At 38.3% G+C, this 23,566-nt stretch overlaps 1 protein-coding gene across 1 annotated transcript; it reads left to right on the plus strand.

Annotated features, from left to right (window-relative positions):
* Positions 1 to 14,420: 14,420 nt before the first annotated feature.
* On the plus strand, positions 14,421 to 15,213 carry LOC149839461 (uncharacterized protein At5g39865-like). The gene has a single exon (XM_090004873.1). It carries the CDS (start codon positions 14,421 to 14,423, stop codon positions 15,135 to 15,137), a length of 717 nt encoding a protein of 238 aa, XP_089860999.1. The 3' UTR covers positions 15,138 to 15,213.
* Positions 15,214 to 23,566: the final 8,353 nt, after the last annotated feature.

Raw genomic sequence — 23,566 nt, forward strand, 5'->3', positions numbered from 1 at the left:
GAGTTTTTTTTGTTGTTGCTAACATTGTGAACGGACCTTCTTTTTCTTTTTTTCTTTACTTCAAGGTTTTGCTAACTGTGAAGAGGTTGAGGGTAGGGCTGTGATGCAGATCAGGAGTGATGATCTAGCGATATGGGTCTATAGCGCCTGTATTCAAATCCTTTTTTTGTATTTGAATTTTTATATAGATCTTAGAATGTATTTGATTTGTTCTTTTGGATAACCAGGAAAACTCACCTCACTTGCAAGCTCATTGTTGTAAAAGCCCCTCTCCTACTAGGGAGTACACCCAACTTTGGTCTCAATGCAAAGGATGTGCACTCTTGGGTTTTGAACTCATGGCATCCTTTCGGCTTGGTGACATTCATGAGTGTATTGAATCTGTATATGATACATATTCAGAATTAGGAAGCCTGTTCGAATTAGGAAGTTTATCGACACTGGAAAGCTTATCATAATTAAGAAGCTTAAACTATCACAATCAGAATCTCTTACAGATAAGTGTAAGAGACTCGACAGTTTATGTTGATGCTGAGATAATTTTTAGTTTTTATTGTTGAGAAACTTTTCTAGATAATAGTATTCTTACTTATTTCTAATATTTTCAGTTATTTTTAGATAATTTAGCTTTCATATTTTGGCTTTGGTAGCTTCAGGAACGCCCTTCCTACAGCCCTGCATTAGTCTATCACCAAGAGCAATCCGAATGCATAATTTTAACAGAAGATAATAAGGGATGTAGATAGTGTTAACATAAATCCTAGGATTTTTTTATAATTTCTGCACACTTAAAGTGCTGTCCTATGGGGATTAGTTCTCGTTTATCTATATGAAAATGTCCTCTCTCTCTTTATTTTGTAATTGTTGGTTCTTGTAATTCTTTTTAAACGTTTTAAAATCTGTTTTCCTGCTTGGTTGTTAGATCTGATTATATTCGACCAGATCCTGGATACCCACTTTCTAGAAACTTTCTAACCTTTTTCTTTTGGGGTTTCATTGAGCTGTTTAGTGAGATATGAAGTTGAATTTTGCACATTACTCCTGTATGAGTGATAATTCAAGTGAAAAATTAGAGAAAACAATGGCTTTGGTTTTGCATTTTCTGGTTATTAATGGGGTTTAAATTGGTTCTAGGTTGTCTCTGTCTACATGAGCACGTGTTGATTTTAATCAGTGACCAAGTTAAGTTTGGTGGCACCAGACAGAGTTTATCCTTTTAGTAAGGGCATCTGTCGAAACCTGTTCAACTTCTGCTGCTCCTGTAACGAAGGCTATACCCTGGAAGCAGTGCTGATACCTGAAGAAGTTGAAGCTCAAACGAGGCCATATACATGCTGGGATGTCGCAACTTGCCGTTGCTGCTGCTGATCTTATGCGGTTGTATCATAATCCTGTCGCGAAAGGAGCACCGTAGCATGCCAACTCGCATTGAAAAACTAGCCAAAGCTTCACCGATTGTACTATTTTTTTTTTATGGTGGTGTGGCCATTTTTATTTTTTTTTCCACTATGAAAGACATGAGTGTAAACTGTTTCGAGAATTCAGGCTCCTGAAAAATTGTTGACTTTGCTAGTCTTCTAGTCCATGTGTTCAAGGTTCAAGGTCCAAGGGATTGTGGGCACATAAATTTTGGTTGCAGCTAATTTGTTTTCGTGTCCCAATTTGTTTTCGCTAAACATTTTGCCATTTTTTAGATCCATCCATCCCATGTATTCTTGTTTCAATTAGCTGCCTTCGGTTTTATTGGAAAGTTAGATTATAATTTATTGACAAATTCATTTAACTACGGCAAGCAAAAAAATTGATGGGTTTGCATTGAGTATATCCGAGTGTGATTTTTCTACCTTTTCCTATTTTATTTTCCATGATCATCTTGTCTACAACTGTGAGATAAATTAGCATCTTTTGCACTTAATAGTAACTCATTATTATGAATTTGTACCCAAGAGGAAGAAGATTCAATGCAGATTTTGCACCCAACAAGGTGGGATTCTATTACATGATTTACATGCGAGGTTTAAGTTAATACAAGAGATGGTTTGATCTATTTAAACCGGCCTAACATTGAATACATGATATTATGATCAGTCATTTTTATAATAAAAGATGACAATTGTTTATACTCAAAATTTGTAATCTACTGCTTCATGAGATGTGGATGCACAATTGACACATGATGCTCCTTTACTTCACCCAATTGTTGAAGCTCTTCATGTGCATGCACTAATTCTTTACATGCCTCTTCCAATTTGGCCGCTAAAATTCGACCCCCATTCAAGCTTTATGTGTACATTGGAGTTTTTTTCAATTCAAGAAATCAAACCTGAAAAGACAGAGAAATTGGATAATATCAAATGCCCTAAAACTCCAATACTTTTTCTCCTTCCAACAGATTCAGAAGAACAACAAAAAATCAGTAAAAATCTTATAACCCAAATTCACTTTCTCTAAACTTGAGCCCCAAAAAGCTCTTACTGTCAAAAGACACCAAACCCCATTCTCCTTATGCATCAGCAGAAAACCACAAAACCCCCTACTATAACTCAATCTTATCAAGAAAACACAAAAAATACAGAGATGGAAAATGCCAGAAGCCTAACCACTGCCAACCGTACATTTAAAACCCCCAAACATCCATCTTCATTATTAGCATGGTGTAGCATACTGGCATCTTTCCTAAATTTATTTTGCCATAACTTATAAATAGTGTTACTTGTACAGTTATTAAATTAAAACCAAGAACACGAAACGTAGTCCAACTTGGGTGTCAATTTGAAACAACCAAGGTCACAGAGTAGAAATGTGCACTATTTTGGTGCACACATTTCTGCATTGGGGTTCTTGCTGCATATGGGGGATTCTCAGTCATGATACCCATGTGCAGCATGGGAATGGTTCATGGGCAACTTGGCAAAACAGTGCACAGGTTGCCCTTGTCACACAAGCAGGATGGCCTGGCAGCACGTAATGCATATGCACCGCTTTTCAAATAGGCAGTGAAAACATTGGAGCCTGTGGCAGACTGTGATCAGTCCAAGTGTGTATCTCACTCGGACATCTTGCATGATGATGAATTTTGTTTCTAAAAAGCAGTAACATTGTAGCAGCATAATAGTCAATAACAGAGACTACAATTCATCATAATCAGAGATTAATCACAACAAATTAAAGCTATAAATGTTAAGCACCATATGGGTGCCTGATTAGAAAGTTCCATGAGCTGTGGGACCAAAAATGATGTTTCCCCTTTCAACTGGATAAGGGTCTGAGTGGACAAGAGATGAGTCATAAAAAAATGCTTTAAGCTTTACATCTTCGACAAGCAGACATTTCCACCACTGGAAATCTTCTATTACAATCATACAGAACCCTAAATCTGGTTAACTACCAAAAATTTGATTTATTAATTGAATGGTTCATGAAGCCTAATGATGCAGAGCATCCAGAGACAGAAGCGGATTTGGATCACAATCCAAATATCCAGACCCGTTCCGAACATCGCTACCCAAGGCGATCCACACACTTGCAGGACATCTGTGGTCCTAGTGGATCTATCAGTTAGTCGATGCTCATCGTGATCATTTTATTGCTTTGATTCCATTACAGAATCATATTTTTGAATATTGTTTCATCAATAGTTATTTCATGTAAATTATTTTTTTTAGGAGCCAAATTCTACGGACCCAGATAGTTCTGGTACCCTGTAGGATCTTTTTGTAGTACTAGAGGGTATATGGGGTCCAAGGGTAGTTTTTATTTTTTCACAAATTCACTTCTCTCTTGGTGTTGGTGCAAGATCCAATTCGTAGCCTATTTGGATCCAGATCTTGATCTGTCTTCATGAGTGGGGTCCTAGGTGGCACCACTTTAGTATGGTCTATCTTGAACCTCATTTGAATTCATGTTGACCAGCCCAAAGTCAAAAATGGACTGTTGGTGGAGCTATTAGCATTTGACAAGATCTAAGCTTGGGAAGGCCAAAGTCTCTTTATTGTGGCTCTTCCCAAGCAACCTAAGCCCTTAACTAGGGAGGTAGACCAAGGGGTGAGGGGTCTTGTTCAATTTCGAAATTGGTAGTGTGGCTGGTTCTAGAGTGAGAAAAATCAAGTTTTTGGTGTAGTTGGTGCTTGAAAAAAGCTTTTGAGTGTGGATGTTTGGTGGAAGGTTACTTGGAGAAGAAGGTGAAACCGTATATCACCTTGTGAGAGGTTACAATCGTTGTGGCTGTACCAAACTTGTTCGCGGTGGTTGGTAATCCATCCCTACTATTCGTGGTTCATCTTGTGGCATCAGTTGCTTCCCAACGACGGCCATTATCGATTTCAGCCCGGATATCAACATTGATTATTCGTTCTTGTCCTTTACTACTTTGATTCGCATTTGCTTGCGATTGTTCATGTTTTATCGTTGCTAAGTTGTATTAAATCATTAGAGAGTTGCAAATACATGATTTGAGGAGTTTTATGTTAAAATTTTTCTTCGTTGGTCTTAAGTTCTTTCGGATTGTTGTTGTGTGTAAATGAACTCGGTCCCTACCAAAAAGACCAAAACGTTGTTACGAGATAACAGAAAAGTATCTAATAAAACATCCGTATCGGACTCAATACTGAATGGATTTTCGTGTTCTTTATCTTCCTGGAAAGCTAAAACAATTTCCTACAACTTTGTAGTTGAAAGATTTCTGAGATTCGTTTATTTGAACTTCTGAATCTGTCTGTCAAAGTCTCAGACTGATAGTCATCCACTGTCACTAGTTTGGTTCAGAACCAACTTAATAGTGTTCGGTATTTTTTTATTATCTGGAGATTCCATGAATGAAATTTTAATTTTTTTGATTCTGTGAAAAGTTATAATCTAGACCTACAACTTTTATGTTTTTGGTTTTGATTGAATCGTTGTTTAGTTGCCTCAAAAATATTGATCTTTTCTACTACTGTCGAATCTTTGAATTTTATTTTCTGAAACAATAACTCATACCATTTCGAAATTCAAAAATTTGTAGAGGCATGTAGAAAATTCCAAAAATTACAATCTTTAGTGTTCTGGAAAAGTTGTGATTTGACCTTTCTTTCGTCACTTGTGAGTTTTTGCAAAATCTAACGTTTGAGGGGTCAAAATTCACTTCAAACAATCTGTTCCTGAAATACGATAATCTGAGTTTGACTTGTTTAGCAGTCCCGGTGTCGAGTCCGTGGAGCGGTCGTTCTTGCTTTGAATCTAGTATTTTTGGATTCGTTGTAAAGCTGTGCAAATCACGCACAACTTTTATTTGGATATTCTCTGTCGAAACAAAGCGCACAAATCCCGAAAATCAGTTTTCCAGAGTTCTGTTCGGACTTTATATCATTTCAGCTTCCACGTGCATTTGGATCTTGGATCGTGGATCGGTGTGTACCGAGTCCACCATAGCATTGCATCATATGTGAAACTAATCATGATGTAGGTTTTAACCTTCTACTATTAAAGTATTTCTCTTACATCAGCATTCTTGAAATGAGTTATATTCTTAGTTTCTCATTCACACATGTCTTTGTTAGACATATCTTAATCACATACAAGATATATTTTTGAGAACATTTCTTTTGATATGCTCTTTGATAAAGAATCAACAATCATATTAGATATAGTAAATAGCTGACTTTGATTTCATTCCTTTCAATCATATCATGAATATAATAATACTTTACTATTATATATTTATTTTTTGAATTATCTACTCCACTCTTCATAAGAGAGATGGTAGCCTGATTATCACAATAGATCTGGATTAACCCGTTAGTTATTTTCTGCTAAAAATCATTAATGAAGCGGCTTATCCAAATGGCAAATGTAGCAGTTGTATTGCATGTAATATATTCAGCTTTCTGAGTATGTTGAGCTACACAACCTTGTTTCTTATAAGACTAGAACATTGATCCTCCTCATAAAAGAAAAACATATCCAGATGTGGATTTACTATCATCTCTGCTGTTAGCAAAATCAACATCAGAATATCCAGTTAATTCTAAAGAATTGACTTGAAAATATAGTTTCAAGTTTATAATCTTTTTTAAATATTGAAATATTCTTTTTACTGTTTGCCAGTGTGGCCAACCAAGATTACTCTGATAGCGACTAATGAGGCCAACAACAAAGCTGATATCAGGCCTTGTGCATAACATAGCATACATCAAGCTTCCATCAACTTGTGTATAAGGGGCATTTAGCCTTTCCTGTCTATCACCTGAACTATCATTCTTACTCAACTTGACACCTTTTACCATAGGTGTTCTAACAGACTTACAATCACTCATTTTAATTTTTTTGAGTATATGATTTAGATACATTTCTTGACTCAAGCTTAAAAGTCTAGAGTTTCTATCTCGAGTGATTTTAATTCTAAGAACATAGGATGTTTCTCCCATGTTTTTCATTTTGAACTGAGAATTTAACCATGACTTGGTTTTGACAATCATATCGTTGTCATTTTCAGTCAAAAGAATGTCATCCACATGTAGTGAGAGACTAACAAATTTACTCATACTTTCTCAGACATAAACACAATAGTTAAATTTATTTGCTATAAACTCTAATGATGTGATAGCCTTATGAAACTTTAAGTACCACTGACATGGTGATTATTTGAATCCATATAGGGATTTTTTCAACTTATATACTTTATCTTCTTTGCCATTTATTATATAGCCTTTAGGTTGTTCCATAAATATTGTTTCAATCAACTCATTATTAAGAAAAACGGTTTTAACATCCATTTGATGTAGATTTAGGTCATAGTGAGCTATAATTGCAAGAATTATCCTTATCGAGGCAAATTTTGCAACAGGTGAGTATGTGTCAACATAATCTAAACCTTCTTTCTGAGAAAAACCCTTAGCAACTAATCTTGCTTAATTTATTAATGCTACCATCATACTTAATTTTTTTTTTTAATATCCATTTACATTAAATAGCTTTTCTTTTCTCAGGTAACTCAGTCAATTTCCAGACCTTGTTTTTCTCAATAGACTTAATTTCCTCGTCCATGGCTTTTATCCAGTCTTTTAACTCACGTGAGTTTATTGCCTCACCATATGACAAGTTGTCTACAATATCATCCATGTCTAAAGCATAACAGAGTTTCTTCGATAGGTAGACATAATAGTCATCTAAGTAAGACAAAAAAACTCTAGACCTTTTATGCCCAACCTGAGAATGATGAGATAATGTAGATGGAGAGATTTTTGAAGATTCACCATTACTTATAGGTTCTTGCATGTCATCAGAATCATAATGCAAATCAAAAGGATCGTCTTTATTTATTTCTGAAATAATTTCTTCCATATTTTGATCTTTCAAGAAGATAATAACTCTACTTTTGATTAAACCTTTATCTGGGTGGTAAAATGTATATCCTTTAGATCTTTTGGATATCCAATAAATATATAACTTATAGATCTGGTATCGAGTTACTTCTAATGAATCTGAACATTGGATGGAAGCAATGAATGATCAGTTGAATTCTATAGAAAAGAATGAAGTTTGAAAACTAATTACATTGCCTAAAGGATATAGAGAAATTAGTAGTAAGTGAATTCTTAAGAAAAAACTCAAGGCAAATGTTACTATTGATAAGTTCAAAGAAAGATTAGTAGAAAAAGGTTATTTTCAATGAGAAGGGATTAATTATGAATAAGCTTATTCTCTTGTGTCTAAAATGACATCAATTCATATTATTTTGGCATTGGTAGTTAATTTTGATCTTGACCTATATCAAATGGATGTAAAGATGACCTTAGTAAATGATGAACTAAGTTATTTTCGTGCAACAAGCAGAAGATTTTGAAATTGAAGGTCAACAAGATAAACTATAAATGTTGAATAAATCCATGTATTGACTTAAGCAATCCACCAAGACAATAGTATTTGACATTTTATAATAATATAAAAAAATATGTTATGAGGCGTATAGTTTGGATCACTGTGTATTTGCTAAGATTAGTAGGAGCAAGTTTATTGTGTTATTCTTCTATGTTGATGACATATTAATTATAAAAAATGACATGAACATAATAAATGACACCATGTCATGGTTAAGTTTTCTATTTGAAATAAAGGATATGGATAAAACCTCATATATCATTGAAATTAAAATACAAAGAAATAGAAAATTGAGATTGCTATGTCTTATCTTGACCACATTCTGAAGAAATTTAGAATGAAAAGTATCAAGGCAAAGATTACTTCTGTAGTGAAAGGCCTAAAATAAACTAAGAATGATTGTCCAAAAGATCGACAAGAGAAGTTGAATGTTTCATATGCTCAAGCAGTTGAAAGCTTGATGTATGCAATGCTTTGCAATATATATGATTTAAGCTTTACTGAAAGTCTAGTGAGTAGATATTAAAGTAATGCTAGGCTCCCTCATTGAAAAGCAGTGAAAAAGATTTTTCGATATGTAAAGAAAACTAATGAACTCAAACTATGATATCAGTCAGATAGACTAAAGTTTTGGGTTATTCATATGCTGACTTTACTGGATATAAAGATGAAACAAAGTCCACCACTGGTTATGTGTTTATGTTAGGAGATGGAGAAATTGCATGGTCACGCAAGAACCAAGTGTTTACAGTACAACATGTATAGAAAGTTTAGTATATTGCCTGTAACATGGAAGTCACCTTTGGTGTGTGGACAAATCACTTCCTAAATGATTTAAAATTAGATATTTTAAAAGATCCAATTCAACTTTATTATGATAATAAAAATGCTATAAGATTAATTCAAACAGAGTAAGCATATTGAAGTTAAATATTAATATATTCATGATATACTAATAAAAAATAAAATAATAATAGATTATATTCTTTCAGGTGACATGGTAACATATTCGCTAACCAAGACCGTCACTGAGGAGGTTTTCACTAAACATGTAAGTCAAATGAGACTTGGGTACATCTAACTAGTGAATGAATAAGTTCACATAGACTGTGTAAATAATATGCAAGGTTCTTATTGAGAACAAGCATAAAAACATAAGATATCCCTTGTGTCCAAGTGAGAAATATAAGGTTGTGGCCATAAGAGGACCGTTGGGAGGTCATCCCAATGGTTACTCTCTCCCAAAGGGTACAACTAGTTTATATGTAACTGTTAAATAATGAAATTAATTAAACTAAATTAATAGATAATAATCTACTTTAATATACAGTTATATGTAAGAGACATGTCTCTTGAGGTAAGGGATTTCTCCAAGCAATGTGTTTTAACATTCAACCTCTTATAGGATTATAAATATGGTTCTCTGAAGTCAAGAAAGTATGAGAGATCATATGCAGTACTAAATAGATAGAATTCTCTGGGTTTACAAAGAATCACTGCACAGTGAGAGGAAACTGACCTCCCTGGCGATTTCCAGCATATATATAATAGTACACGCTTCAGCCCACCATTTCTGCTCTCTCACTTCTGCATACTAAGTTTCTTACATTTTGGTATCCATTTTGTTTCCAGGTAACTATGGTTCATTCACCATTGGAGTTAAGAAGTTTTACCGGTTAATTGTCCCAAAAATTAAACTCTCACAATTACCTCTGGCACGAGTGAAACTCAAACAAGTGCTTCCTAGTTGGGGGTTCTAATAGTGTGGTAGAGTCGTTTGGTTTGAAGCATAGTTCCTCACAAACTGAACAAAAGTTCGGGCTTGGCTCATTTACGTCTAGCTAGATGAATTTATGTTACGAAGAACAGTGAGATTCAAACAATGAACCCTAACCAACTGTTCTATGCTATCTTTTATTTATATCTACATAAGTTTATAAGAGGAGCAAAGCCAAACACCTCCCTTTGGGTCCTACTTGTTTATGCTAAATGAGCTACTCATGGCTGGAAGTCACCGGGACTACTTTACAAGCATGATAAACTTTGTGCTTGCTGAATCTGTTTGTCAGCCCTGCTCATCGAGCTCATTGACATAAAACCCCAAGTCTCCTTTACACAGGAGTACACAGTCAACTTCAGCCTTATGGCAAAGGATGGCAAAGGATGTGCATCCGTGGGTTTCGAACTAGTGACATCCGTTCAGCTTGGTGACATTCATGAGTCCCCCCTACTAGGTGAGTGAGCAGTTTGAAGCACAAGTAGGAATTATTGACCTTGTAATCTTTTCAATGTCATCTCTCTCTCTCTCTCTCTCTCTCTCTCTCGTTACTGCATTCAGCAGAATCAGTTATACAAGGACACGTGATATTGTAACCTAATCTCTAGAGGCTTCTTTTGAGCTATTGCCTACCAACCAAGCAACTTTACCATAATGAAAAAGCTAATCAATCCACCCTTCAATAATGCCTTCAACTATGCACCTTTTTTCTTCTTTCTTTTTTCACACGCAACATGGTTTGTAACAGTGGTTATGCAATCAAAGGAGCCAGATGATATGTATGTTGGGCATAGATTATGGCTGTTGGTCTATTCTCTTTTACAACACAAAGTGAGCTAGACTGCTTGTGGGACATCTACTTGCTCTAGCCCCAAGTGGGTTGACGTAGTGGGGTGAGGCCTTGGCTGCTAGAAGGCGGTCAAGGTTTGATTCTTATTGGCGTTGTTCCTCCTCTACGCATGCCCAGCATAAGCCTTGGGGGAGAGAGTCCTAACACTGCTAGCACAATGGCTATAGGTAGGACAATCTGACCCAGCACGACCGGGTCTTAGTGTTGGGTGTGGTTTCTTTAGGTTATAAATCGAAGAAAACTATGTAGTACAACTTTTATTTTATTTTGGATTGATAAGCTGGGGTTAGGCTGACCCGACCAGTTATATATATATATATATATACAGAGAGAGAGAGAGAGAGAGAGAGAGAGAGAGAGAGAGAGAGAGAGAGAGAGAATATGAAAACTGGAAATATGAGAACTACTCTGTGAACCATGATTTTTATGATTTTTTTTGTTCTTTTCTCTTGAATTTAACTGCAAAGATGTGATCAACATGCTTGGTTTTATAAGAACCTGCTCCTGAATCATCCCATTTTGATGCATAAACATGATTTTTTTAAGGCATTAAAATCAATGACTCATAATCTTCGTAAATATTCAAGCATTCAAAAATCACATTTTTCATCAAAAATATACTATCCAACAGTTGATTCCTAGCACATTCACCATGCTAAACACATCCACATGGTTGGATTTGCAAAAAAAATCATTGGAAATGCTCATATTTCTAGTTCTCATATTCTAGTCACTATATATAGCTCACTTCTCACAGCTCAACTTGAGGTGAAGGCAATTTCTACTCATTATCTTTTAGATGGATGATTCAATCAGACCAAGTATGATCATAGAACTATCCCTAACAGGTAGGAGCTATACTTAAAAGACTGACAGTACGTATCTGGGCTGCACCAATGAGCCGAACCTCTTGGAACAGAAAGTTGGGCTTGACTTGTCAAGACTCGGGATGGGTTTTCTCATAGTTAATTTAGCTGAGCTCAAGTCCAACTTAAGCTTACTTATTTATGCAAGCCAATGCTAAGCTTAGGCTCATGAAAGCTCATTTAGATGATGGGTGCTTCATTAAAAACATTCTAGTGTTAAAACCAATATCTAAACCGACAATGGTAGACCCTAAACGGTGCGCTCATTTGGTGGGAGTCGACTCATGAACGTAACTAAGTTGAAAGGATGTCACGAGTTTGAAACCCAGGGATGTGTATCTCTTGCCATAAGGCTGAAGCTAAGTGTACTCTCTGGTGGGTGCGCCACGGGGAACCAGTGAGCTCGGGAGTGAGTGAGATGTGTCCCCCCAACCATTCAAAAAAAGTTCAATGGTAGACCTTGAAAGGTGCGATTGAGTGCCATAAAAAATCCTGAATGTGTGCAGTCTTTGAAGTTTCTCAGCACTTGTAGGACAGTAGTGAATATAAATGATTGACCTGTTGCTGTCAAGCATTCTAGGCTTCATATCAACTCAAGGTGGTTGTGCTTATACTCTTTGGGTTTCCTACCAAGGACCTTTAAGGTGGATGACAGCTTAATTTGAAATGGGAATTAGATGCATTAGCTTTGTTACAATTTGGATATTTGTAGATAAACCTTGATATAAGCTTGTCCTTTTCAAACCAAAATTGTAAAAGTATAACAAATCCTGTGACCATTTTTTAAGTAATGAAAGTGAAGGTTATAGCGTTGGGTTAATATTTGGTGCTTTTGAAGGCTCAGAACTATGAGTATAAGTCACTTTCTTTTATATTTGTTAGATTTCATTTTTCTGTTTTTTCGAGATTATAGATGTGATCTAGAAGGTTAGTTTAGTAAAAAAATGAGTTTTGAATCATGTGATTCTAACATGTAAGTAGGTTTTTCAAGGGCTTCAAAAATCAACTTTCTACAATGCATTAAAATTTCACAAATCAATCCAAACAACACTATCCAAGGTTTGATCCTTAGCAAACAAATCATGCTGAACATATTATGTGGTCAGAATGAGCTGATAAAGCTTGAAGCTATAATTTCCAGCTCAATGGTTCTATTCCTTCATTAGCACCAAATATTAACTTTATAGTCTTATAGACACTTGGGTGCTTCTTTGAATCCATCGGTCCTCAAACCCAAGGATTCCCCTCCTTCCTTCCCCGATTACATGAGAGATCTTGGATCTTGGATCTTGAATCTTGAATCTTTGATATTGGATCTTGGTTTAAGATCCTACAGCTGAGAAACCTCAAATCTTAATGTGAGCATGCCCTAGTGATATAAATCGGGTGTAGCTTTCCTTGTAAATCTGGCCTCTGATTTACATCACCTAGCCACTTGAGGTTCTTTAGATTTGAGATCATAGACTCTCAAACATCTCCTTAAAAAGTTTCAAGCTTCACAAAGATACTTCGACATGATGAAGTGGGAAGCAGATCAGGTCATGCTGAAAATGAGCGTTTTTGCTCATGCGGACATCGTGGCCGTCTGTTTGCATTTCGGATGAATGCCACGTGGTTTTGTTGACTTTTGAACTTTTTAAAATGCAAATCGGATGGCCACGATGTCAGCATGAGCAAAAACGCTCATTTTCAGCATGACCTGATCTGCTTCAGAGGAAGTGGCGCAGATTCGACTCACAAGTTTATTTTTTTTTTTGAAAAATTGGACACGAGAAAACAGTTTTTTTTTTTCAAAATTTTTTAATTCATAAAAAAACTATTTGTTTTGAGATTTTAATATTAAAAAATTAAATATTTATAAAAATAATACTTAAAATCATTAAAAATATTACAAAATATTAAAATATTGGCGGTGTGCACGTGTTCATGTCCACTTGTTAGAAAGTGTCATGAGAGATACACCACCAAAATGGCATGTCCCTGTGAGATAGGTTTTAAGTTTGATGGGTCAGCAAACATTCCAAGCTAATATCTGACCCCTTAAATCTCCTTTTCTAACGAACGGTGGATACCTCTTAGGAATATTTATTGAGGGATTTATATCCATGATAATGTTCCTAATGTGCATAGCCATTATTTTATTTTGCTGGACATCACAAGCAATATTGAGTCCCCAAACAGAGAGTCAGGATCGGGGTGCTGCACAAATATTTGTGCATTAAGCACCTGATTGCCCTCCATCAGGCCTTGCCCCACAACTGACAAGGCCTCTCCCCCAAGATGAAGGGTGATCAGATGCTTAATGCACAAATATTTGTGCAATCATATTGCACCTGATATTTTCACCCAAATGGAGGCCCAACCATATTGCACATGATGGTTTCATCTTTAAGCATTTAACTTCCACCCACCGACCATTTATGTCATATATTCAAATCCTCATTTTATAATGTGCATTCATATAGTATTTTAATGAGATCCTGTTTACTTAATTCACTCGTTGAATGAGCCCTTCTAAGGCCTCACAATTCCAACAAGCCTTTCACAGAAATACTAATTAAGAATAAAAAGTAATTTCCAAAAAAACAATTTCCCCCACCAGACACCCTCCCCCATCTTCCTTGAACAGAAAGCTTAAAGCCAAACAGATATTCATCAAGAATTTGACTGTGTCAAAATAAGACAATATTAGACCATTCACTTGTGCTACAAGCAGGGGTTAAGAAAAAGGAAATAGACCCAACAAACTTAACAACCCTCGTAAATCCCACCAAAATCTAGAGAGAGAAAGTGGATGAGAGAAGCAAAAGCCACCCATCTCCCCCCTCTTTCTCTCTTTCTATTCTCCCTCTAAATACCTTCCAAACTAAAAAAAGGCCTAACCCCGTCCTCCTCTCCTCTGCACCCTCTTCCGCTTTTTCAGCTCCACCAATCTATCCCTTCCGTCTCTTAAACAGAAGAGAGAGAGAGAGAGTTAGTTGCTTGAAGCAACGAACTCCGTTCATCCCAACCACCCATTTCACGCCCCCTTCTTCTTCGGTCGCCTCCCCACCAATCGGGAAATCCCTCGATGTGGCCGCCGTGGGGAAAATCCGGTCGCCGGAAATTCCAACCAGACGCATCCCTCTCCTTCTCCTCCTTCAAAGACGTTCAGGTCCTCTGCAAAGACGATCCTCCCCCTCGCAATGTCGCCGTCTTCCACCGAACCGACTCCTCCCCAGCTCAAATCTCGGCCTCCATCGGCCGCTGGAACTCCCTCCCCTCCTCCCTCGCCTCAAGAAACGAAGGTGGTGGTGAAGACGCCCTCCGCGAGACGATCTCTCTGGAGCTCCGAAAGGGAGGAGCGGAGGAGAAGAAGGTGGTGGTCTACTTCACGAGCCTGAGGGTCGTGAGGAAGACGTTCGAGGACTGTCGGAGCGTCCGATCGATCTTCAAGGGGTTCCGCATTCCGGTCGACGAGCGGGACCTCTCGATGGACGGCCGGTTCCTGCGGGAGCTCGAGGCTGTGCTGGGGAGGCGGCTCAGCCTTCCCAGGGTGTTTATCGGCGGGAGGTACGTCGGCGGGGCGGAGGAGATCTGGCAGCTTCATGAGTCCGGCGAGCTCAAGCGTCGCCTCGAGGGCCTGCCGGAGGCGGGCTCCATCTGCGACCTCTGCGGCGGGATGGGCTTCGTCCTCTGCACCGAGTGCGACGGCAGCCACAAGTGCTACAGCGAGAAGGGTGGCTTCAGATCGTGTTCGAGTTGCAACGAGAACGGCTTGACCAGGTGCCCATCTTGTTGCTCTTGATCCAATTTGTGAAATTTAGATACAAGGAGAAGAAGAAACGATTTGGTTTCTTTGAAATTATTGTTATGGTTGAGTTATAGAGAGATGGTAATTAAAATTTTGCCTTTTTTTCTCTTAGAGTTTTGTTTTTAGTGTAAGAAACAGGGGATTGAAGAAGAGAGATTACCAAATTCCGTTTTCCTCTTTTTTTGTTTCTTAATTTTTTACTTGATTTTTGTTTCTTGTTGATTGGGATTTTGAGTTTCTTACTGGGAGGAGTATAAAGAATGGTAAAATGGAAGTTTTGCTTTTTAGTTCTTAGATTTTTGGTTTAGTGTAAGAAACAGGGGATGATGAGAGAAGAGAAAATACCTATTTCAGATCTCTTTTTCTTAATTTTTTACTTGGTTTTTGTTTCTCTTTGTTTGGAATTTTGAGTTTCAAACTGGGAGGAATATAAAAGATGAAGCCAAAGTTTTTCTTTTTAATTCTTAGATTTTTGGTTTAGTGTAAGAAACAGGGAATGCTGAGATGAGAGAGAATGCCCATTTCTATTATTGTCTTTTTCTTTATTTTTACTTGAGTTTCAAAGTTCAAACTGGGAGGATATCATGAAGAAAAATAAAGGGGTTCTCTTTATCTCCTTTTTGTTTCTTTTCAGACTTTTCTTTTTGTGGTTTTGAAAGGAAGTGGGTTTCCTGTGAAATTTCTGCTTCTCTGTACGATTTTTGAGCTTTTGATCGTGGAAATTTTGTGTACGATTTATGGTTGGGAACTTTGGATCTCTTGGTTGCGTTTGGTGGTGTTCATTGCTTGTGGAGTGTGGGAAAAGGATGGGCGATGGGAGAAAAGGTTAGTGGGCATCATCATGGCTTTTTGGTATGGAACGGATGATGGTGATTTGTCTTGCATGGACACATCATTGTCAAGGTGGGGCCACTACTCCACTGGCATTTTGCATCACCTTTGGGGCCTGATCAGCTCAGCTGGCTCTGGCTCGAGCTCGAGCTCGAGCTCAACCCGTTTAAGCTCAGCTCAAACTCGTTCTAAAAATTAAATGAGCTGAGCTTGAATACAAGTCCGGACTTGGTGTGGATAAATGAGCCGACCTTGATCAAGTCTGTGAAACTCGATTAAGCTAGAAAAGCTACTATAAGATATATATGTAATATGTTTGCAAGATAAAACCCTAAAATGGTAGTTTCCTTGATAGGTAGGGCGTTCGTCTCTTTCTCAAAAGGTGCTGAGTTCTAATTTCGAGATCTATTAATTTTTCTCTATACAATAATCTAACTGGTTTTTGGTATATGTAAAATTTTCTGGATCACAATAAACACAACTCACAGTCTAGCATAATTTGGAAGATGGGTGTTCGAATTCTACCTTTGCAGGACCCTTTTACTGGTAAATTTGGGTTCTAATTCAACCTTTGCAGGACCCCTCTACTGATAAATTTTTTTGGAACGGCCAATGCTGTTCAAGTTGGGCTCCGAGCTCAAGCTGAGCTTGAACACAGGCATTTTGAAGCGAGCTGAGTTTGAACAGCTCAAGCTCGGCTCAAACTCGTCTCGACAAACAGTCTAGGCCATGGAATTTGAACCTAGACAGCCCGACAAACAGTCTAGGCCACATCCCACTACGCCAAACCCCTTGGGTCCAGTAAAACTCCATATTGAAGACGCCTTAACCCAGCCTACCCCAACCGTGATATAACAGCGGCAGCCGTCATGCGCCGGTGGGATTGGATCCTGAGACTTCAGCTTGACACCGTCCATGTATCTGACGTCTATGGTCATGACTTTCACAGTGTGACAAGTCTCATGAGATTTATGAAAATAATATTGTAAGAAATTAACTGAAAGTTAAAAATGGCAACTTCTAGTTGATTTTTTCATCAGAAACATAAATATTTCATTTTAAACACGATATTTATATTTTTATCAGCCATTTATTATAAAAACCCGTATGCTTTTTATTTTTTAATATTGTTTTATAAAATTTATTTTTTAATTTTTTATTGCCGAGATTTGCCAAAGAAACACAACATTTACAATTTTATTTTTTATTTTTTTGCTAGTTTTTAGCTGCCGAGATTTTACCGTTTTTTCTTTTGTCACTATGCTTTTACATTCCCTTATCATCATGGTGACCACCAACATCACCATCATCCCCTCACCTTTGACACCCGCTTTCCCACGACATAAAAGCGTCTGGATTAAGGAACCCTGTGGATAGGGATGGCAGTGGGCCGGGGCGGGGCGGGGGACAAGGTCTCCACCCCCGCCCCGCCTCAAGATTTTATCCTTCACCCCCGCCTCCATCCCCGGCGGAGAATGGATTTTATCCTCCATCCCCGCCTTCATCCCAGTTTCATGTCCTCCATCCCCGGTTCAAATGGGGATGAGGCGGGGCAGGGCGGGGATATTGCGGGGAAAAGTGGTCGGGGCGGGAAAAAGTGCACGTCCATCCCTGCCTCCACCCCCGAATGGGGATGGATTTTAACCTTCGTCCCCGCCTCCATCTCCGTTTCATACCCTTCATCCCCGGTCCAAACGGGGGCGAGGTAGGGTGGGGCCCGCTTTCCCTCGGTCCACTGCCATCCCTACCTGTGGACACCTATCTCTCATATTCATCGTTACTGCAATGAGTAATATCCATTAAATATACTTGTATGTATGTATGTCATGATGATTTATCCATCATTCAACTTCATTAAAAACAGACCTGGTGTGGGCTCCACCGGACCAGCATGCGTACCTATTGATTATTTTGGTCATCTGTTGCATTGTAACCTGTCAATCATCATCGAGTTGACACGTGGGTTATTCATGCAGCATGTGGACATGGTCATGTGATGCTCATCTTCGCACCTGCGTAGCGAATGCGCATGCAAGACAATGCTGCATGCCACGTGGTCTATCCAAGTGAACCTCTACTACTAGGTATTTAATGGGTATGGATATTTTAGTGGACCCTATCCCGATCTGTAAAGAGGTTCATATCCAGCCACATGTATACATTGATGGAGCTGAATAGAACTTGACCGGAGCCTTGGGTGCAGGCCAAAACTTTGTCGGACCGAGATCCAATTCATTTTGTCCAAATGCTTAGGTCCATCAGGATCTGCTTCCCTGATGAGGATCCCGTTATTTGAACTAGGTCTATCTTGGCTTGGGTGATTCAACCAAGTTGGTTTTTGAACTAACATTTGAACCAAGCCCACAGTTACAAATCTATGGTAGGTGTTTCTTGCCGCAAGGTAGAAGTTGGATATATTCTTGGTGGACAAGGAGGACCTCAAGGGTTTTACCAACTGAAGCTCTGCCAATTTGCTGTTGGTGATTAGGGTTTTTTTTTCTTAGCCTAGTGAAAAAATGCAAAATCACTTATATGAATGTTGCATTAACCCACCAATGGGGGGCTCTGCCTCTTGTAGGAGCAGCTGGTGCACGTCACCTTGTGTTGGGACGTTACAAGTTCAAATTCCAGTGGTATCGATGTATAACTGGTAGGGGTAGGGGTGGGCAACAGGTCAGCCGGCCCAATGGGCCAAGCTGACCTGATCCACCTTAGGTCGGATTTGGGTCAACATTTTCGGCCCGGGCCTGTTAGCTACAGGATTGAAACCTGGCCCATTATATACGTGGGGTGGGTCCGTGTAGGCCCAACAAGCCTGAGCTATTTATTAATTTTGAATAATATAAAAGTAAAAAACTAATTAATTGCATAGTAACTTGGTAACTATTATTATTTATTTGATTAGTTGTATTAAGTTTATAAAAACTATAAGATAATTAGTTGAGTAAATGAGAACTTGTTAATTATTTATTATTTACTTGGGTTTGGATCAAGCCAGACCCACTTCACATTGGCCCATTAGTCCGGGTCATGGGCTGCTCTTCAAACTCGAGCCCATTAAAAACCTCGTCATAGTTTAGTTCCATTAGTAAATGGGCCGGGCCATCTCCGGGATGAGCCGAAGTTAAAGCTCGATGGGCCAAACACTAAAAGGGCCTAGGCCGGCCCGATGCCCACCTTAGGTAGGGGTCCGCCTAACCCCAGCTTGGCTATAAAGAAAATGTTGCATTAAACCCAGAGATGGCCATCAAGCTGGGTGCCCATTGGGCTGTCAGGTACCTGTCCATTACGGGTCGTGCTCAAGCTGCGAAATGCAGTTCAACGCCGATTCAATTGAGGTCAGGTCAGGCCCAATTAAATAAACAAGCCACAATCGGGCTAAATCTCTGTGTATTTTACACGGTGCTCGATAGGCTCAACCTGCTAATTGGGTCAGACCTAAAGTGTCCTGGAGCCCAAGTATAATTGAGTTGGGCCAGGCTAGGACCTGTCGGTCCTTAATCGGGCTGTGCAGGCCAATCTGGCATGATGTGCTCCCTTTTTGTTCTCATTAATTCCATTGGCAAGAGGTCATCGATTATAAGAGTTGTTCAAACAATTTGGAGAGAGAGAGCATGAAATGCCACAGATCTCTCATTCAGTATTGAATCTTTGGCATGAATTGTTGAGAAAAGAAGCACAAACAGGATGCAACCACTCGTTGAATGGAGGCAATGACAACAAAGTACCTAGAAGAAGAACACTTCTATGCCTTACACATAACACATAATAACTCCTTCCACCCGAGCTCCAAAATAAAACCCTTATTATCCAAGGGATACCACATAATATATATACTTCGATTCACAAGAGCAAGAGATAATAAAGAAAATAAAGAACACAATAAAAAAGACATACACACCAATTTTAACGTGAAAACCCTCTCAAATAAGAGGTAAAAACCATGAGGTTGAGAGCACCCCAACAACTCCACTATGTAATATAAAGAATGACTACAAAGGGGCATACACAATGTCAACCCATATTAAGTCCACAAATCACCACAATAGAGAAACAACAAAACAAATAAAGAGATGTAAGTAGAAGAATATCACCTAATCAATAGTGATAACCTTCTTACAACAAAAACCCTCTTTCTCTTGCCCTAATATTACAGAACAAGAAGGAGATAATAAAGAAGATGAAAAACACTAACAATCAAAGCTTTCCTTTTTTCTTTCTCCTCTCCCACTTTCTCTCTCTCTTTCTCACAATCTTGTGGAAGCCCCACACAAAATAAGAGGAAGAAACCCTCTTCCCTCTCTTTCTTTCTCACTTTTCTTCAAAGAGCAAAACCCAAAAGGACTCCACCAAGCATACGGGCCATCGTGCCCTCTTTTCTCATTTTTCTTTCTTTTTTGCACTTTTTTTTTTCAATTTTAATTTCTCACTTCTTGTTATTTTGCTCCTTTTCAAGCCTTAATAAAGACACAAGGTGAAGTGCGTCTCTTCACCTTCCTTGGATTAGGTTCTCCACATGGAGGAGACCCAAATCCAACACATCCCCCCCTCACCGACTATGTGGAGGACTTCGCCAAACCGTTGATAGAGCAACATGCTTCAAGCTTACCACGAGCTGACTCTTTGGTCATCATATCTGCACCATTATCATCTGTATGAATATTTTCAAGCTCAAGTAGCTTTGCGTCTGACACATCACGTATCCAATGATACCTCACATCATTGTGCTTCGACCTTGCATGAAAAGTAGAATTCTTGCCAAAATGAATCACACTCTGACTGTCACAATACAAAACATATTTCTCTTGAGTAAAACCAAGTTCTTGCATAATTTTCTTCATCCACAGTAACTCTTTATTGGTCTCTGTCATTGCAATGAACTCTGCTTCTGTAGTCGATAGTACCGCACATTTCTGAAGTCTCGACTGCCAAGACACTGCACCACCTGCTGAAGTAATCAAATATCTAGATATGGACTTTCTAGAATCAACATCACATGCCATATCTGAAACTGTATAACCTACTAAAGTAGGTTTCTGCTCACCAAAACAAAGACACAAATTGCTTGTGCCTTGAAGAAATCTCAAAATCCATTTCACAACATTCCAATGCTCTCTACTAGGATTTGAGAGAAATCTGCTAACAACCCCAACTACATGAGCTATATCTGGCCTCGTACACACCATTGCATACATCAAATTGCCAACTACTGAAACATAGAGAATCTTTTGCATATTCTCTTTCTCTTTATCTATAAAAGGACTATGCTTCACACTCAACTTGAACTGTACTCCAAGTGGGGTGTTCATTACCTTTGCCTTGTCCATGTTGAATCTTTGAAGTACTTTCTCAATGTACTTCTCTTGTGATAGCCATAACTTCTTTACCTTTCTATCACGAACAATCTTCATGCCCAAAATTTTGACTTGTGGCTTCCAAGTCCTTCATGGCAAATGATTTGCCCAACTCTTTCTTCAAGTTAGCAATTCTTGAAGTGTTCTTGCCTACAATGACATCATCAACATAGAGCAACAAAATGACAAAATCATCATTTAATTTTTTTTTTACAAAAACACAATGGTCCGAAGTAGTCTTCTTGTAGCCATGCCCCCCATAAAAGACTCAAACTTCTTATACCACTTTCTGGGAGCTTGTTTCAATCCATACAAGTTCTTTCTCAATCTATAGACATAGTCTTCCTTTCCTTTCTTCTCAAACCCTTAAGGTTGCACCATGCATATCTCTTCCTCAAGATCACCATGGAGAAAAGTTGTCTTCAAATCCATCTGCTCAACTTCCAAATCAAGACTTGCTGTCAAGCTCAAAACAACTCTGATAGAAAACATTTTAACAACTGGCAAAAAAATCTCTTCGAAGTCAACACCTTTTTCTGACTAAAACCTTTTACAACCAACCTAGCTTTATATCGTCGGTGTGACGAGTTCTCATCTCGCTTCACTCTAAAAACCCAACGATTCTTCAAAGCCCCTTTACCTTTTGGCAACTGTACAAGCTCAAAAGTATGGTTGTCATAAAGAGATTACATCTCATCTTTCATTGCTTCAATCTACTTCGCTTTCTGCACATCTTGAATAGCTCTCAGGTTCTCCACCATCAGTCAATAAGACATACTCATATGCAGGATATCTAGTGGATGGTTGTCTCTCTCTAGTAGATCTGCGAAGTAGCTCTGCAGCTGAAGGGAAACTTGTCTCATGCTGCTCCACATCATCACCATCAGACATATCTGACCTATCAACATTCTGCTGTGAATCTTCAACATCCTCATATGTGTCATCTTCAACTGAATTTGGGAAAGATGACAAAGGAACATGATCCATATCAACCAAGCTGTCATTGCTCTGAGATTTTTCATTCACCACTTTCTCAATGTCTTCAATGGTTCGGTCTTCAACAAAGACAACATCTCTGCTTCTAATAAGCTTCTTCTCAATAGGATCATATAACTTGTACTCAAACTCATCCTGACCATATCCCAAGAATATACACTACCGTGTCTTTGCTTGTCCTTTCATCCTTAGAAACATGCACAAAAGCTTTACACCAAAAAACACGTAAATGGTCATAAGAAACATTCTTTTTAAACCAAACTCTATCAGGAACATCACCATCTAAAGGAACATGAGGAGTCAAGTTAATAACATGAGCCACTGTGAACAATGCTTCACTCCAAAAAGGTCTTGACAACCTTGCCTCTGACAACAAACATCTAACTCTTTCAACAAGAGTTCTATTCATTCTTTCAGCTATACCATTCAACTGAAGAGTCTTAGGAGGAGACTTTTGATGCCTTATACTATGCATCTTACAATACTTATCAAATGGTCCCAAATATTCACCTCCATTGTCAGTTCGAATGCACTTCAACTTCTTCTCTGTCTGTCTCTAAACAAGAGCATGAAATTGCTTGAATGCATCAAACACTTGGTCTTTTCTCTTCAAAGCATAGACCCACAACTTTCTTGAATGATCATCAATGAAAGTCATAAAATAAAGTGCACCTCCAAGCGAACTCTCTTTCAAAATCACATAAATCTGTGTCTACCAATTCTAAAATTTTCTTCTTTCTTGATGAAGGATAACTCTTGAAAGATATTCTCCTTTGCATCCCAACCAATCAATGAGTAGATCTTTTCAACTTCGCTTTCTTCACTCTAGAAAGTAAATTCTTCTTTATTAAACATTCAATGCCCTTTTCGCTCATATGACTCAACCTCTTGTGCCACAATTCAATTGACTTCTTATTTTCAGTCACATTCACGACATCCTTTGAAATTGATACCTGCAAAATATACAAACCGTTGCACTTCTTTCTACGAACCATAACCAATGAGCCTCTAGTGAGCTTTCATTGTCCATCATTGAATGTACTACAAAAGCCTCCATCATCAAGCTTTCTCGCTGAAATTAAATTCAAGCGAACATCTGACACATGCCTAACATCTTTAAGCATCCACATGGTTCTATTAGTGGTTTGCAAATTTACATCACCAACACCAACAACTTTAGACAAACCATCATTGCCCATTTTCAATACTTCAAAGTCACCCAGAGTATAAGTAATAAAGAAC

The sequence above is a fragment of the Nuphar pumila genome, chromosome 4, assembly GCF_984573655.1.
Source record: "Nuphar pumila chromosome 4, dmNupPumi1.hap1.1, whole genome shotgun sequence".
Lineage (NCBI taxonomy): Eukaryota > Viridiplantae > Streptophyta > Magnoliopsida > Nymphaeales > Nymphaeaceae > Nuphar > Nuphar pumila.